The 17,681-nt window shown below is 56.2% G+C and overlaps 2 protein-coding genes across 2 annotated transcripts; both read left to right on the top strand.

The window, feature by feature from the left end:
* Positions 1–706: 706 nt before the first annotated feature.
* On the top strand, positions 707–9,595 carry SNX15 (sorting nexin 15). The gene is made up of 8 exons (XM_077821386.1): positions 707–890; positions 1,532–1,567; positions 2,058–2,178; positions 3,122–3,237; positions 3,978–4,239; positions 6,355–6,501; positions 6,785–7,063; positions 9,210–9,595. The coding sequence occupies exons 1-8, from the start codon at positions 792–794 to the stop codon at positions 9,314–9,316; spliced, it is 1,167 nt and encodes a 388-aa protein (XP_077677512.1). The 5' UTR covers positions 707–791; the 3' UTR covers positions 9,317–9,595.
* A 4,482-nt stretch (positions 9,596–14,077) lies between these two features.
* On the top strand, positions 14,078–16,894 carry SAC3D1 (SAC3 domain containing 1). Its single transcript, XM_077821432.1, has 2 exons — positions 14,078–14,987; positions 15,735–16,894. The coding sequence occupies exons 1-2, from the start codon at positions 14,432–14,434 to the stop codon at positions 16,196–16,198; spliced, it is 1,020 nt and encodes a 339-aa protein (XP_077677558.1). The 5' UTR covers positions 14,078–14,431; the 3' UTR covers positions 16,199–16,894.
* Positions 16,895–17,681: the final 787 nt, after the last annotated feature.

Raw genomic sequence — 17,681 nt, 5'->3', positions numbered from 1 at the left:
ACCCCTTTATACCTTACCCTGTAACCCAGTGGCTCTCAACCTTTCCAGATAACGTTGCCCCTTTCAGGAGTCTGATTTGTCTTACGTACCCCAAGTTTCGGTTTACTTAAAAACTACTTGCTAACAAAATCAGACAAAAATACAAAAGTGTCCCAGCACACTGTTACTGAGAAATTGTTCACTCTCTCATTTGTACCAAATAATTCTAAATTAAATCAATTGGAATATAAAGATTGTAGTTACATTTTCAGTGTATAGTACATAGAGCAGTATAAATAAATCGTTGTATGAAATTTTAGCTTATACTGACTCTGCTAGTGCTTTTTGTGTAGCCTGTTGTAAAACTAGGCAAATAACTAGACGAATTGATGTACCCGCAGGAAGTCTTTGGTGTACACCCAGGGCTATGTGTACCCCTGGTTCAGAACCAGTGCTGTCCCAATTACCTCTTTGCCCCTGCCAGTCTTCCCCTCTGTATTCCTTTCCCCATTCCAAGCTCAACTCCCCGCTTACCCTGCCTGTAACACTTTCCAGAAGAGCCCTTGACTTTTCAGCTCGCCTGCAGCCTTGCACTTTACACACGCTCCCTGGGCTGGGGCGGGGACAGGAGGTCCAGCCGCGTGTGCGTAGTATGGGCGGGGAGGTGCCTACATCGCTTGCGCATGCGTAGTGGCTGTTCGGCAAACCCACACTCCCTGGTGGCAGTCACAGTCGCTGGGCGGCTGGCTGCCGATGTGTGGGAGGGCGGGTTCAGTATTTAAAGGGGCCGCCGCCCCAATGGGAAGAGGGTGATGGCCTGCAGGGTGAAGGATGAGTACCAGCGGCATTACACGGTCACGGAGCCGAGGAGCCACCCCAAGGGCTACACCGAGTATAAAGTGACAGCCAAGGTGAGGGGCAGCTCCTGGGACCCTCCCCAGGGGGCTGCGCGTGATCTCTTTAAGGTGAAGGGCCCTTCCTGCTGGGCAGCAGGGGCTGCTGATACTCCCATGAGAGGGGGGCACCTCGCTTGGCCTCCGTGGGGCGAGACTTGTCCCTGGTACTTTTCAGGGGGAAGGACACTGTGCGTAGCCGCTTTAAGAGGTGGGGAGCTGCGTGTGGGCCCTGTCGGGTCTCCGTTTTGGGGTGTCGAACCGTGTCGTGGTTGTGGCCCCTTTAAGAGGGAAGCTTCCTGCAGGGGGAGCCTTGTGTCCCTGGGTCCCGCACTGTCCCGCACGTGGGACAGTGTCGTGGCCAGCACCTGCCACAGCTCTCCACACCCCAGGGGCGTCCCAGGTGGGAGGCCCTGCCATAAGCCCTAGGCACTGCGGATGTTACAGGTCAAAGGCATGTCCCACATTGCCCATGTCCCAGGGACACCCTGGGGATGTCCCATGGGGGTGACCCCTGCCACACTGCACCCCATGGCTGCCACATTTCCCACATCCTTGGCTGATGGCCCCGCTCAGCTGGTCCCTTCATTAACCCTAATTCTCCCCATCTCCTCCTTGTGGCTTGGAAGTTACTGACTCCTTGTCTCTTCCCTCCTTAGTTTGTTTCGAAGACGAAACCGGAGGATGTCAAGGAGGTGACTCTTTTAAACCCATCTGCTCATGCTGGGGAGGGGTGCCAAGAAAGGGTGGGAAGGAATCCATATCCATCATCCGTGTCCTCAAAGAGAGGGAGCAAAGAATTCTGGGGGGGTCTCCACTCCAGGTTAGCCCACATGCACGACTGCTCAGCAGTGGTGGGCAAAGTTCCAAAATTTGAGGTCTGGTGGAGCTGAGTTTTGGGGATGGTTTTGTCTTGGGGTTTTGAGTCCTATGGCAAAGGTTGTGGGGCAGGGGCAGAGTGACCGAGGTCTGGGGGTGAGATTCAGGAGGGCCTTAGGGAACAGAAATCCAGGAGTTTGACATCAAAGTTCAGCCTGGAAGGAGCTGGGTCCATAGGTTTGGATTTGGGGGTTTGAGTTGAAGGGTTGCAGTTTGGGGAATAAGGGAAGGGTCTGTGGGAGCTGCAGGGTTAGAGCACATCTGTGGCTAGTTAACTGGGGCACCTGGGGGGCTTGTGTCCTTCAGATCACGGTCTGGAAACGGTACAGTGACTTCAAGAAGCTGCATGGGGACCTGTCCTACATCCACCGCAACCTCTTCCGGCGCATGGAGGAGTTCCCTGCCTTCCCCAAAGCCCAGGTCTTCGGTAAGGGGCTTCCCAAGGGGTAGGGGACTCAGCAGCCCCTGGAGCCTGATTCATCTGGGTGCCCGCAGAGCAGGGGCAGTGGCAGAGAGAGCTCTCCCCAACACGCAGATGCACTCTGCTCTCCCCATCCCTCCACCTTTCCCCCCCACCACAGCTCCCTCTCCCATGCCCAACTCCTCCTATCCTCACAGCACAGCCCCCTACCCCATGTAGCTCTCGCATCCTCCCACACAGCTTCTTCCTCCCCACAGTGCTCCACGACATCCTATAACATCTGCCCACACACCCAGCTCTTTTCACACAGTCCCCTTCCTCCTCTTCCCCCAACAGCCCTGTCCCGTCCCCCCACCAACACCCTGCAACTTCCCATAGGTCCCCACACAGACTCAGAGCTCCCTTACTGCCCCTCCCACATACCCAGACCCCACCCCGCCATCCACACATCCCACCTCCCATTTCCCCAGGCACAACAGCCTGAGTCTCCAGTGGACCCCTAGAGACTGCTGGTGTGGGGCGCTTGGACCTACCCTCCAAGTCACTTCACAACCAGATCACCAAACGGGCCTCAAATGGGAATGACCTAATTCACTAGGGACCTGGGACTGGATCAGAGCTGGTGCACCTTAGCAGGAAAAGGTCCCATAGCCCATTCCCTGCCACCCTGAACCAGCCAGTCCCCTGCCCTGGGGACAGACTGGAGCTGGTGTCCCCAAAGGGGAAAGGTCATGCCAGGGCATGCTGCAGGGGGGCTCACACCAAATTCCCAGAACCGAGGCACACAGTGGATCATACCATGTGAAGTGAATTGAGGTGGGATGCCCACCAGACAGTGGCAGGGGTGGGTGGGCTGGAATCTACCACAGGTCTAGAGGTGGAGTGGATGGTCTGTCTGGGGAGGGGGTTGTGCTGCAGGACCTATGCTAATAGGAGCTCTCTCCTGCAGGCCGCTTTGAGCCCGAGGTGATCGAGGAGCGCAGGAAAGCAGCTGAGTCCATGCTGAGGTTCACGGTGCACATTCCTGCGCTGAACAACAGCCCCCAGCTCAAGGAGTTCTTCAGGGTACATGGGGTAGGGCTGGGCTGAGGGACCGAGTGGTCCGAGTCCATTGCTGATGCATCAAGCTGCTCACATACATGGCAGTACCAACGGCCCACCCAGTTGCTCTACACCTCCCATGAAAAGCTTGGGCTGAGGAGATTCTCCCCATCCCAGTGTACAGCAGAGACTCATCTGAAAGATGATAGTCAGGACTGAGTGGGTCTAGTACACTGGCTCTCAAACTTTTGTACTGGGGATCCCTTTCACATAGCAAGCCTCTGAGTGTGACCCCCCCCCCCATATAAATTAAAAACACACTTTTATTTATTTAACACCATTATAAATGCTGGAGGCAAAGCGGGGTTTGGGGTGGAGGCTGACAGATCGCGACCCCCCCATGTAATAACCTCATGACCCCCTGAGGGGTCCCGACCCCCAGTTTGAGAACCCCTGGTCTAGTGGGTTAGAACAGTGGGAGCTGGGAGTCAGGATTCCTGGGTTCTATTCCCAGCTCTGGGAGGGATGTGGGATCTGGTGGGTTACGGGGTGGGGCTGGTATCTGGGATGTGGTTAGCAGGTCAGTGGCGAACTGGGATGTGGTTCTGGGCAGGTCACTTCTCCCATTTGCGCCCATCTTCCCCACTGTGCGTGTCAAAATGTCCTGGGAAGCATCATTGCGCTGCTCCCCATCCCTGCCCCCATGGCCAGACTAGCACTCTAGTCCCTGGCTGCCCCTTTACCATGCTGCTCCCTTCCTCCAGGGAGGGGAGGTAAAGAGGCCCCTGGAGGGCTGTGACCTACGCATCCTGCCACCCCCTCTGATCCCAGTGCCACAGGAGGGCACAGATGCTGGGGATGATGCTCGGAGATCTGTGGCTGAGCTGGGACGGCAGAGCCTGGAGCCTGAGGGGGAGCCAGAACCGCACCGAAGGGAGCAGACGGAACCACAGAGCCCAGTGCCCCGGGGAGCTGTGGGAGTAGCAGAAGAGGAGCATAACAGGGAAGACGAAGGAGAGGAGACAGGTACGAGATTCTTGCTATTGGTTTTGTGGGTTACAGCAGGGCGACCGGGTTCTATCCCCAGCTCTGGGAGCAGGGGAGTCTGACCGAGTGACAAAAGCTGGGTTTTCTGGGTTCAGTCTCAGGCCCTGCAAAAGACTCGTGGTGTGACGTTGGACAAATTGCTTCCCCTGTCTGTGCTGCTCTTCCTCAGTCTGCAAAATGGGGATAGTTATATTGACCAGCCTCTCAGCAGGACTGCGAAGGGTTAATTAATTGCTATGGGCAAAGTTCTTGACTTCCACAGCGGAAAGGCACAACAGAGGGGCAAAAACATTATTGTGCCATTAAATGTTGTGTTGGTGATCTGTGACGTTCAGGAACCTTTTTCCCATTTAAACCTGACCCTGGCTAACCAAACAGACCAACCTTGTGCTTATGGCAGGGGGAGCAGGAAGGGAAACTTGCCAGCTGTGTTTCAGAGCAAAGATTTAAGCAACTCTTATTTATATTGTGGGAGCATGAAGGGACCCCATTATGGGGTGCACCTTAGCAGGAGTATTAAGGTTGGTCCTGGAGGACCCCTCCATATTAGAGCCCCATTATGATGCGCACATTCTCACCAGTATTGCGGTGGCACCTACGGGCTCCAGCTGAGCTCAGGGCTCCTTGTGTTACATGGTCCCAGCCCAGAAGAGCTCACACTCTAAATAGACAAAGGGTGGGAAACAGAGGCACAGAGAGGTGAAGGGACTTGTCGAAGGTCACCCAGCAGGTCGGTGGCAGAGCTGGGAATAGACCCCAGGAGTCCTGAGGCCCAGCCTTGTTCCCTAGCTATTGGCCCATGCTGCATCTCCGTATATGTGAAACTGACCAGCCCAGTGATCAGCTGTCTCAAGTGCAATTGCTAAGAGCCACTCCCTAGTAGGGAGGCTGCGATTGGGAATTAGGTCCCCAACTCCCAGAGGATTTTGGCATTTAACAACATCAATCGCAGCCTTGATCTCTGTGAAGGACTTTGTCCTTGCCAAGGGCTTGGCTTCCAAAGGCACTGACTATCCATGGCTCTGATTGGGGCAGCAGGTGCTTCAGAATCCTAGGCCTCCTCTTCTCTGCAGGCCAGGGAGCAGGATTAGGGGACAATGCACCATGAGCACATGACATTCAGCTGATTCAGGGGGGGACGGGGGATGATGCATCATGTGGTTCGTAGGTTGGGGAGTGAGGGAGGATTCTGCTGCTACAGCAGGCGAGTCAGGAGCGGGGAACAAAGAGCTGTAGTCACAGCCCAGCACCAGGGAGGGACTGGACAAGAGGCAGCTCAGGGGCCTGAGCCTATAATGAAAGGCATCACTTTCGCCAGTGAAGATTGTTGGATCCCAGGCTCTATTCCTGCCTTGGGCAGAGGTTCTTCAGCTGGCCCAGCCTAGACACACTTAGCAGCACTATTCATGTGATGGTGGTACCTAGAGGCTCCATTATGGTGGAATACAGTAGAGTACAGAACACAGAGGCCCTGACCAAGATTGGGACCCCACTATGAGGTACACAGTCGTAGTAGAATAGCATCTAGAGACGCCAGCTATGATCTGGGCCCCATTATGCGTGTGCATTATTAGTAATATTATGGTAACATGTACAGGCCCCATCCAATATTGGGCCCTTATTATAGTGTGTGTATTATGGTCCCAGCCAGAGGCCCCAGCTGAGATCAGGGCCTCATTCTGTTGTCTATTAGTAGCATTACAGTAGCATCTAGAAACCAGCTTGAGATTTGCACCCCATTATAGCATGCACATTATTAGTCGGAGTAGGGTGGTGCCCACAGGCCCCATTAGGGTGTGTGCTTTATTATTAATCAGACAGTAGCATCTAGAGGCCCCAGCCAAGCCTGTGGTCCCATTGTGGTGGGTGCATTAGTTGTAGTATTACAGTGGCGAGGGGCTGTCCCTGCCCCAAAGAGCTCACAGACAAACGGGGTGATTCTCCTGGTTGTACAGATGGGGAAACTGAGGCCTTGAGCACCAGACCCTCAGCTAATGGTGGGGCTGCTCCCTGGGCAGGTAGGCAGGCTGGCTTCTCAGGGTGGGGTTCAATTCAGACACCCACACTTTCTCCTGTGCTTCTTGCCTGGATCAGGGGACCCTGCACTGGCTGCTAAATCAGACGAGGACCTGGACCTGCTCTTTGCCTCTATGGGGGAGGAGGAGAAGGAGAGTGGGTCGCCTCTCCGCGGCCCCCTGTCTGACCAGGACTTGGCCCTCTTTGACCCATTCATCAAGGAAGGTAGGAGGGGGTTAGATGGGTCTGGGTCATCTCTAGGGGATGCCAGCTCTGATCCAAGCCCAGGATGGGAGCACTGGCTGGCTCAGGGGAGTGGGACATGGAGGCTTTCTCCTCTGGGAACTGGGCGGGCTCAGGCCACGTGGAGGATGTGGGGGTGGGAAGCTTGCCTGGTGCTCCCCATAGTGGGAGGGGGGGAACGGAGGGTTTCAGTCTCATGAAGCAGGCAGGGGGTCCCTGCTACCTTTTAACATGCCTCCCCCACACACACACTTTGTGCTTTCAGAGCAATGCTCAGCCAGCCTTTCCCAGGGGGCCATGTTGGCCCTGGAATCAGAGCTGCTCCCCGGCCAGGACATTGAGCTGGCGGCTGATGCCCTGTGGGACCTGCAGATCTCTCAGCCTGCGGAGCAGGAGGCAATACAGGGACTGGACCCTGGAGGCTACCTGGCAGTGGCCACTGAGGAGATCACACTGGCCTTGAAGCGAGAAGCAGCCAAAGACTACGCAGGGGCCCTCTGTGGCTACCGCAATGGGGTGGACATCCTGCTGAAGGGGGTGCAAGGTACTTGGAGGGGTGGGGGAACCATTTGGTCTGACCTCATTGATAAACCAGTATCCTCCTTAGCATAGAGGGGAAAGTGACATCCCCCACAAGGCATGGCATGGAGTCTGCAGCACAGCCAGAGCAAAATGCAGGAGTCCTGGCCCCCTGCCCGTTGCTTTAACCACTGGACTCCACTCCTCTCCCAGAGCCTGGCATCAAACCCAGGAGTTCTGACTCCCAGCTCCCTCCCCTACTCTCCCAGATATGTCTGTGTGTCACGGCAGCTATTAGCCCCCTGCCCATTAGTGTCTGCATTTGGAACCCTCCCTCCCATCAGCGGTGTCACACCTCCATCGATTTCCGCCCCCACAGAGCAGAGTCACAGGCCTTGATTCCATCAGGCCGTGCTTGGTCCCCTCTCTATGGGGGGCGGGGAGGATCCTAAATCACCCCAAGCAGGGACTTGGGGCAGCTCTCACAAGCTGAGGTGGAACAACCCTCCCCACGTCACAGCGGAAAACCAACAGCCAACCCGCTCACCCACAGGGACATGAGGGGATGAGAGTCAATCCAGGGATTGGCCTGGGCCAGCGCTGTCATTACTGGAACATTGCACCCTTCATGGTGTAGGTAGGCCAAGCTGTATAGCCAGCGGCCCCGCCCCATTGCTGGCCAGCCCCTCGTTTGCCCCGGCTGTGTCCAGCCCCCTGCCCAGCCAGGGCCTTCGACCCTTACCGCCCCTCCATCCCCAGCTGGACCCCTCACCATCCAATCCTCCATTAGCACTTAAGAAGTTGGATAACACACAGAGCTTGGCCTGCCTGAGCAGCAAAGTATATGGCCCCCTGGTGAGCTGCTGCCTGTGCTATGTGCAGACAGCAGCAGAGGGCGCCAGTGAGCCTCTGCCTGCAGCACCAAGTGAACCGATTTCTAGTGGAAATCAGGGTTTGCTCCTTGTCCCCAGAGCCGCAGGGTGCTGGCATCTTGACCATTTCCGGAGATTCTGGAAGTGGTTGGAGGCAGTTTTCATACGTTCCCACATTCCAGCCAGACAAACAGAAAGGCCCTGGAGTTCAGGGTGGGCCTCCCTTCTCCTGACCAGTAACCACGAGTGAGGCTGCACCTGGCCACCCCAGTCCTGGTGCGGGACCCTGGTGTGCTAGGTGCTGCACAAACATGGAACAGCCCGTCCCTGCCACAAAGAGCTTCCCAGCTGCAGCTGGGTATTGCCAATGAGCCAGCCACCCTCAGCCTGCTGTCAGGAGCAAGGAAGAGCCACCCAACATCAAGGTTACCCAGGGTGTGAGATTGATCCTATGTCCCTTTGCCAGGGCTGCCCTTCCTCTCGGTCTTAAGCACAGATTTTGCTGTGGCTCTTTGCCCTTCCCTGATTCTTGGGGGGGGGCCTTTTATTGCCATGGGAGGGTTGCAAATTAACTCAGACTACCTAACAGCAGTGTGGATCCTCCCACGTTTAATCTGGCCTGTTGTGGCCAAACAAGCCAGCGTAGAGAAGAAACCCACAGCTGCTTTCTCGAGATTTCACCGAGATTGGAGGTGTGGGTCTTGGTCCTGAAATCCCTGGTCCTCAACCCAGATTATGCACCAGTCCCTTGGGACCAGCTGGCAGCATGCCAAGACAATGTCTCCTGCAGAGTTAACTCTAGGATTGCATGCAAATTGTTAGCCTCGTCTCAGCTGATGTGTCTGCCCCACTCCTGGGAGCTGCTAAGATTTCGGGGGTGGGGGGCATCCCATAGTTCTTATTACCACAGTGAGCTGAGTGGCTCTCATCCTTTTCTAGTGAATTGGGGGAGAACCTGTCTGTCCTTTGCAGGCACATAGACGGGGAGGAATTGGGGGAAGGCACTGAAAGATTAGCTGCTGTCGAGCAGCACTAGCTTGCAGTCACCCTGCACTGTTGTCGTGCTAGCAACTGGTGAGATTCACTCCCTGGAGTTTTAGCCTAAACCCCCTCCGGGGCTGGCCAGCCTGAGTTCAAACCACCTCTGCACTTGCATTAATTCTGCAGCTGAAGACAAGCCCTCAGTGTCATACATTTCACTGCAGGGAGGAGTGGGCTAGCACCATAGCTCAGTGCAGGGAGCCAGCTCTTTGCTTACGGTCATGGGCACATCTGTGCGTTTCCCCTCTCCTTGCCCAGGAGACCCCGATCCTGCCCGCCGGGAAGCGGTGAAAAAGAAGACAGCCGAGTATCTACATCGGGCCGAAGAGCTGGTCCAGCTGCATCTGACCCATCTCCAGCCATGAGCCAGGATCTAAGTCCCCTCCCTGCCACCAGGACATGGGGCTGAGCTGAGATCTAAACCCCTAGCTGCCTTTCCAAAGAGATCTAGGGCCAATGCATTCTCATACTGGTGACTTAGCTATGGCCTTTCTCTCATGTCCCCCCGCCCGGGCTCAGAAGCAGGACTACAGGTCCTGGCTAGAAACACACCACTCACACAGCCTCCATGGTTTGCTTTAACACAGGGCTGTATGGTGAAGGGGGGAAATCTCTCTCTGCACTACTAAAGATGTTTGTGTCTACAGCACTTCTCCAGACAGTGGGTGATTCTTCTGCCGCCTTGGCTTGTGCTTTGAATCGTCATTGGGCAGGAAGCTCCAGCTCTTTGCAAAGATGAACAAGCCCTGGAGCCCCCACAACCACAGAGGGAGAGGTTAGCACCCCCACTTTGCAGAAATTGAGGCACAGAGACATGACTTGCCGAAAGTCATATAGGAAACTGGTGGCAAAGCTGGGAATAGAATCCAGCAGTCCCTCTTGTTCTAGTTTTCTAGACCTCACTCCCATCCCAGAGCATAGAATAGAAGCCAGGGGGCCTGACTCCCAGTTCCCCCTCCCCTCTCAGAGCTGGGCATAGACCACAGGAGTCCTGGGACTTGAACATGGGAATGTAATGGTCAAAGGGCTCGGCTTCTCCCACATGAGCTGAGCAAGGCTCTTCCCTCAGACAGCAGCAGGTCTTTTATCCTCGGTGTTGCAGCCACTAGTAGGTGACAAGGCCAACACACTAAAGGGATGGAGGAATCTATAGCAGGAAGGGAGGAGAGGAGAATGGAATACAGAGGAACTCCTGTGGTCCTGCTTTCTTGCTGCACGTGGGCATGACCTGCACCACCTGTCCTCCCCCATTCACTTAGCTGCATGGGGTGACTGGTGTGAAAGCCTGAAGTGGGACTGCTGCTGACTCACTCTCACAGCAGCACTGGAGCCCACAGGGGGCTATTAGCGGAGCCCAGGATGTGGCCAGGGCTCTGTCCTTAGCAGGTGGCCCTGCATCAGTCCTGTGGGGCTGGTACCCTCTCATCTTCCCCCTGAAAGCAAGGTCAGGATTTAACCCTCAAGCTTTCCCCTAGAGGCACAATCGGACAGGGCAGTGATTGCAAGAGACCCTGCAACAACAACAACCCAGAATCTATAACCACAAGGCTTGCAGGCCGTTCTGTAGCAGGCTTCTGTCAATAACGAACCGGTGTGGACATGAGGCTGCTTGGGTAACGGGGACTAGCGGAGAAGGGCTCTTTGCCCTCCGTTTTCCCCACAGCTCTCTGGGCACCGCCCTCCCAAGGCTGCAAGGCACCTCCCTGCCACCTGCCCTTCGCCTGAGGGGGTCTTGTCTGTGCCTGCTGTGGAGCAGCCCCCTGCCTCTGGCAACACAAGCCCAGCCTCCCCCTCTCTACAGCTCAGCCCCAGGTGCACACTGACCCCCAGCTCCTCCACCTGTCGCCCTGGAGCACCCAGCCCCTGACCCACTGGATGCACTCAGCTTTGCCATGCCCGCAGGAGCAGCACACAGCAACTTCCAAGAGTCAGCTCCGGCTCCCTGCTCCGCTGAACATCCAGCACTTAGCCAGTCAGAGTGAAAACAAACCACCTTTATTAGCAGAGGAGAGACTCAAATGAGGGACAGGAAGAATATTGGAAACCATCTCAGTTACACAGAAAACAAAATAATCACATGCCTAGACTTACTTAACTCACAAGACGTTGCCCCCGTCTCCTGCAGGACGGCTTGCCCCAAGTCCTTTTCCCAGCCTTTTCAGCCAGCATGGCTGAGATCCCCCTTTCATAAGCTCAAGCCCACTGGCAGTCTGTCTTTGCAGATTGTGGGATGCCAGGGCTTCTCGCTGCACCCCAGAAATACCAGACTAAACCTTTGAGCTTTTCCTGAAAACAGGGTCCGTCCTGCACCCCCCATTTCCCTCTTCCTGTTAATTTCCTTCTGAAGACTGCAGGAGCTCTTCATTGGACTCAGTGCATTGGCAGACTTCTCCTGGGGCACACACAATGGCCCAACCAGGGAAGATAGGTGCCTCCCACACAGCTTTGAGTGCCTTGCCTTTAACTACAAGGCCTAGAGAACACAATTTTCAGCATAGCCACAACTCCTCATGTTTTCCATACATCCAGCTCACAATTATTTTGACAATCAGTGTGACGCAGGCTTCTAGTAGAGACCTTCCATGACCTTTCTGGTGAACTCTGGGGATCCTTGTACCCTTATGTATCACTGTACCCTCTGCTAGTTGGCATCAAGTGGTCTTTGGGTCACAGCCCTCTATTTCAATGACTCATGGTGATTCCCCCCACCCCTCTCCCCATACCAGGTGCTCTGTGTGCCCCCCTTTTCCTTTCTCCCAGGCCAGAATATGTGCATGCCCTCGATTCCCCTCTCTCCCCTATGCCAGGGATTCTGTGTGCCCTCCATTTCCCACAAACTAGGGCCTTTATGTGACCCCTTTGCTCCTCCCGCCATACCAAGGTTCACCATTTCCTCTTATTCCAGGAACTCTTTGTATCCCCACTCATCCAGGTCATATAGATTTGCTACCTGACTAGCTCTACTCTCCTTCCTCAGTCAATCCAGAACTAGCCTAGTGGCTCTCATCTATATGTAAAGCTCTTAGCCCCACACACACCCCCAGGTAAATCCCGCCTCTGGGCAGGACTTAATCTATAAATACATGGTCCTCCATCTTGCATCCCTTTAGCTACCCATCAAATTCAGCTCTCAGTTCAGAGAAGCAGGTGAGCCTCACCCAGAGATGGGGAAATGTTGGGTGGGGCATGTCTTGTTGTTTTGGGAGAAGAAGAGAAGAGGGTGAATTATTTACCCCGGGGGCATTTTTAATTTGTAATCTTAACTGTTGGGGGAATCCTTAGGGCTTTCTGCCTCACAGCCTTGCTTGCATAATGACCAGGTTCTCTGTGTTTTACCTGGTCTGCACAATGGATAAGAGCCTACTACTGCTGCTGCCAACTAATTTGCTGCATTTCTCTTGTGGCTTATCTGGTAGAGGCCTGTGGTGATTGCATTGAAGAGCCTGAGTTCAGTCCCCTTCCTAATGGCTCTCAACTATGACTACCATAGAAAAGTATTGGATAGAGCCTTTCTATGAGGTCTGGTAGTTAAGGTCCCAGGGCTGGGACTCCAGAGACCTGGATTTGATTTCTGGTGCTGTCACAGACTCAGGGTGTGACCTTGGGCAAGTCACTTCCCATCTCTGTGCCTCAGTTGCAGAGTACTGGCAGGGTACATCCTTTAATGTTTCTGAGACTTGTAACTACTCTGATGGACTCCTCCGAGTCAGGGAGAGCTGACAGTTCTGGAGAGCTGCTGTCTGTTGGATTCTCTTTAAATTGAATAAAAAACTCAGGAGTCCTGTCTCCTCCCCCCCCCCCCCCCCCCGCTCCAAGAACTGGGAATAGAACCCAGGAGACCAGATTCTCTGGCCTCCTCCCAACCCATTGGATCCCACTCTATTCCCAAACCTGGAAAAAGAACCTAGGAAGCCTGACTCCCAGCCCCCTTTAGACCACAGTCTGCTCCCAAAGCTGGGAATAGAACCCAGGAGTCCTGACCCTGTTACTCTAACCACTAGTCCCCAGTCCCCTCCCAAAGCCAGGAATAGAATCCAGGAGTCTTGATTCTGCGTGTTAAATGTATTTTGCCTGTAAATTTCCCACCCCTCATGTGTCTGAGAAAGTTTGGCTGGGGAGGGTGTGGGTCAATGGAGAGAAATCTCCCTGGTTCTTCAGTGTCCTGGTGTGTAGCTGCAACCTGGCTTTATGGCTTTCTTGGGGGCTGAACTTGTGGGTGAATTCTGATCAGAGAGTTAGAGAATGTGGGTCTGATCATACAATGTCTCCACACAGCCTGTGGGACTCATTGCCACAAGGTCTCATTGAAGCCAAATTAAAGGGATTCAGACTAGATTTGGATGTTGATCTGAATAACGAGAACATCCAGAGCAAAGAGTAAAATGTCCCCTAGTTTTGGGGAAGAGGCTGAAATCCTCATGCTTCAGGGCAAGAGCTCACTCCTGACTAATGGGGGGTCAGGAGGAATCTGCCCCTATGATCCACTTATGTCATTACTGAAGGGCTCCTTCACCTGCCTTTCAAGCAGCTGGGACCGGCTGCTCTGGGAGATAGGATACCAGGCTAAATGGGCCCCCGGGCATGGTACTTCCTAGGTTCCTCTTCTGGAAGGGATGTGGTCCCGTTGCCCTGATGGCTGGGGAAGGAGCTCCAGGAGTTCCCTTCCCTGCTCACAATTGCAAAGCACTTTGCAAGCAGCAAGGAAACAAAGCGCACAGCTGCCAACTTGGGTGGGAACAACTGAGGCACAAAGAGGGCAAAAGAACTCCCTCCCGGTGTCAAGAGGGGAGCCAAAGGGAGAGCTGGGAATAGAACCCAGGAGTCCTGGCTCACAGCCCACCCCCCAGAGCCAGGGATAGAACCCAGGTCTTTACTGCGCCGTCCCCCCGCCTTCTAAGGGACTAGGCAGCAGCATTCCCCGCCCCGAGCCCTGCACGGCTGGGATTGGATGATGATATCACATGATGATGACGGGCCGTTTGCCTGCAGGGAGGAAGCCGCCTCTGGCGCAGTGCATTGTGGGAGAATTGCAGGCTGCGGGGCGGGTTGGAGGCAGTTGGGCATTGTGGGACGCAGGGACGGTTCCTTGGTTGGGGGGAGGGGCGATTGGGCTCTTTCCTCAGAGCGGGGAGGAGAGTGGGGGGTCTGGGGGTCAGGACTCCTGGGTTTTATCCCTGGCGTTGGGCAGGTGTGTGGGGGGAGGATATAATTTTGCAGGGCGGCTGGGATTGGTCCAGTTCTCCCACAGGGACAGCCGTGACCCCCAGGTCTCCTCCTAGGCGCCCCACCAGAGGTGTAGTTCAGATCACCCACCTCCCAGGCCCCACAAGGAGAGGCCTTTACCTCAGACCTGCCCCTCCTCAGAGTCCCCACAGGGAGGGCCTGATCCTCCTCATCTCGCCCCACATGCTGTGGGGACCCCCAACAGCCCCCCTGCCCAGATCCTCACACTCTCTGTCTCTGCTGCAGGTGCCTGCCCAATGGGGGGTGCAGATGAGTTCCCAGTGGGCACATGCCCTGGGATGTGCCCACTGGGTGAGCTGGCACAGCGGGAGCGCCAGGGCCGCTTGCACCGGCTGGAGCTGAGGGAGGGGATGCGGCAGGGTGACCCTGCCCGTGTGGTGAAGGAGTATTCCCGTCCAGCTGCAGGCAAGGAGTTGCCCCAGCCCCAGGAGCTGCGCCCTGCCCCAGTGCTGCTGGCCACTGTGCACTACCTGCTGGGCCAGGTGGCTCCGCGAGCCGACCTGCCCCCAGCTGAGGTTCATGCTTTCATCTCTGACCGGTTGCGTGCTGTGCACCAGGATGCCACGCTGCAGCAGCTGCGAGGGGCTCCATGCGTGGCCCTGCTGGAGCGATCACTGGGCTACCTGCTCCATGCCGGCTACCAGCTGTGCCGGGAACCCCCTGCCCGCTTCGATCCCCACCTCCACTGCACCCAGCTCCAGGAGTGCTTCAGCTGGCTGCGGCGCTGCTACCGGGACAGCTGTCACCACGGGGAGCCGGCCTTCCAGGCCCTTTTCCTCCTCTACAACCTGGGTGAGAACCACTGGGAGGTGCTGTGCTGCAAGAAGCAGGAGGGAGTCAGTGGGGGTCACTGCTGCAAGCAGAAGTGGGGGGAGGTTTCGGGGGGGGGTGCTGTGCTGCAGGGAGTGGGAGGGGGTCAGTAGGGGGCGCTGTGCTGCAGAGCGCAGGGCGGGTTGCTCAGTAGGGGGCGCTGTGCTGCATTCATTGGTCAGTAGGGGGTGCTGTGCTGCAGAGAGTGGGACGTGTTGCTCAGCAGGGGGTACTGTGATGCAAGGAATAGCGTGGTGGCTCAGTAGAGGGCACTGTGCCACAGAGATCAAGGTCAGGGGCTCAGTAGGGGGCACTCTCCCATGGCAGTCAGTGCTGACCCCAGTGCGATGCTGTGCTGCAGGGAGTAATGTGGGTAGATCAGTGGGTGATGCTGGGCTGCAGAGAGGGGGCAGGGGCTTAGTATGGGGCACTGTGCTGCGGGGAGAAGTGCGGGCTCCTTGTGCTGCATGGGGTGGCACAGAGGGCTCAGTAGCGGGTGCTGGACTGAAGAGAATGGTGCAAGGGGCTCATAGGGAGCCAGATGACAGGGAGAGGGGCATGCGGTCAGGGAGGGGTGTTGTGCAGCAGGGAGCAGGATGGGGGATCTCAGTAGGGGCCCTGTGCTGCAGGGAGTGGGGGGGAGCTCAGCAGGGGGTGCTGTGCTGCAATAAGTAGCCATGGGGGGCTCAGCAGGGGGTGCTGCTCTGATTTGCCCCTTTTCCACCCTAGGCTTTCCGGAAGCCCTGCGCCAGGTCCTGCAGCTCCCAGACCCTGTCCGGGCCTCCCTCGAACTCCGCACAGCGCTGGCTGTCAACTGGGCTTACCTGGAGCGCAACTGGGCACGTTTTTTCCGCCTGGTGCAGGCCCTGCCCTACCTGCCGATTTGCGCCCTCCATCGGCACCTGGGCCCTGCCCGGCGCCTGGCACTGCTCACCTTTAGCCATGGCTTCAGTACCAGGAACTGTCGCTGCCCCCTGACCTGGCTCGCCCGGCTTCTGGCAGTGGACGGTCCTGAGGAGATGGCAGAGCTTTGCCGCCATCATGGGCTCATGGTGCTGGATGGAGCCGTGGTCTTCCAGAAAGCAGCTTTCAGGGACCCAGACGTGCTGGTCCACAGCCCCTCGCAGCTGCTAGTGGACAGTAAACGAGGGGAGGCCCCCCTGCTGGAGATCATCGAAGATGCTTGTAGCTAATGGTTTGAAGAGACCTTGGGGTGAGGATGGGAGCCAGGACTCCTGCGTTCCTCTCCCTGGCTCTGGGAGGGGGATGAAGTCTAGTTGGCTGGATTGGGAGTCAGGACTTGTGGGTTTTATTGCTGGCTCTGGGAAGGGCTGAGAGGGAGCCTCCTGTGTTCCTGTCCCTGGCTTCTGCTCCTTGCAGTGAAAGAGGAATCAGGTTTAGAGTAAGAGACTGGGAGCCAGGACTCCTGGGTTCTCTTAGTGGCTCGGTCACTGATTCTCTGTGTGTCACCTCCACCAAGCCACTCCCTTTGCCTCTTTTTCCCCCTGCATAAAAGAGGGTAAAGGAAGTAACTTACCTGTGCCTAGTGCAACTGGATGGCTCTGGGCAATCTTTCTCTGTTGATGGGCTCGGCTTCCTCCATTTGACCCCTTGTGCTGCATAATTTGTCTTGCCCCTCCTCCCCGCCCCTCGTGGGTTTGCGATTCAGGAAGCTGGCTTGGATCTTGGGGTTTGTGAGAGTTGGTTTGGGTCTGAGCTTTGGTGTGATGGTTTTGGGTCCCCGATCCACATGGCGGGGAGCTGTATGGAATGGCAGCCAGTGTCCCCTGCCCCAGGCGGGAGGTTGTGGGAGATGTAGGACACAGCCCAGAGCGCCCCTGGAATTTTGGGGTGTCTGAAGGGAGTAGAAGTCAGTTTTACAATAAATGTTGATTTGTAAGAGGTTGTGGGTCTGTGCAGTGGCGAATTAGCCAATGGGCCCATAGCACCCCTGCCCAGGGGCCCTGGCCAATTGGGGAGCCCCACCCCCAGCAGACAAGCACTGAGGTGGGGCTGGGTGAGTCGCAGTGCCGGGCAGGGCAGGAGAAGACCTAGCATCCTCACCCTGGCTGCGGCCCCAGGACTGGAGGAGCTCTGGTTCCCTGCTGTGGCCTCTGGGCTGGGGGGAGCTCTCTCTTCCTGCTGTGGCCCTAGCGGGGGTGGAGGGTAGACAGCACTTACAGCGGCTGAGCCGAAGGGGGGAGTGGGCACCGCAGGGGGGACTGGACACCGCGGGGGGGGACTGGACAGGGCACAAGGTGTGAGGCTGTGGGCGGAGCCACAGGTGGAACAGGAACGGGACCACAGGCAGAAGCTATGGGGAGTGGGCCCCCTACTTGCTCTGGCTCAGGGCACCACGAAACCTTAATCCACCTCTGTCTGTGGTGTGGTCCAGCCATGCTGGAGCATTGTGTTAATGTCTAGGGGGACTGAGTATGTAGTGTTCTGAGGCAGTGCGTGGGGGGAAGTGAGTGAATCATTGGGGATAAATGGGGGGTTGTGTTTGTCTAGGGGTATTGTGTGTGGTTGCCTTGTGTGTATGTGGGGAGTCATGGTGTTACTGGGGGATGGGTTGTGTGTGAGGTTTCTCAAGTGGGGGCGTTATGAGGTGGGGTCTGTGTGTGTGTGAATTTGAGTGTGGAATGGGGGTTGTGTGTGATGTCTGAGAGTTGGGAT

Source organism: Eretmochelys imbricata, chromosome 7, assembly GCF_965152235.1.
Source record: "Eretmochelys imbricata isolate rEreImb1 chromosome 7, rEreImb1.hap1, whole genome shotgun sequence".
NCBI lineage: Eukaryota > Metazoa > Chordata > Testudines > Cheloniidae > Eretmochelys > Eretmochelys imbricata.
Note: the sequence above shows the minus strand (reverse complement) of the source record. Positions and strands in the feature narration are given on the sequence as shown.

Bases quoted from the DNA above. Each gene is read 5' to 3' on its own strand.
- SNX15 (XM_077821386.1), top strand. From the start codon at position 792: ATGGCCTGCAGGGTGAAGGATGAGTACCAGCGGCATTACACGGTCACG. The intron at 1,568-2,057 runs GTGACTCTTTTA...TGTGTCCTTCAG, and splicing joins AACCGGAGGATGTCAAGGAG to ATCACGGTCTGGAAACGGTA. The intron at 4,240-6,354 runs GTACGAGATTCT...TGCCTGGATCAG, and splicing joins AGACGAAGGAGAGGAGACAG to GGGACCCTGCACTGGCTGCT.
- SAC3D1 (XM_077821432.1), top strand. From the start codon at position 14,432: ATGGGGGGTGCAGATGAGTTCCCAGTGGGCACATGCCCTGGGATGTGC. The intron at 14,988-15,734 runs GTGAGAACCACT...TTTCCACCCTAG, and splicing joins TTTCCTCCTCTACAACCTGG to GCTTTCCGGAAGCCCTGCGC.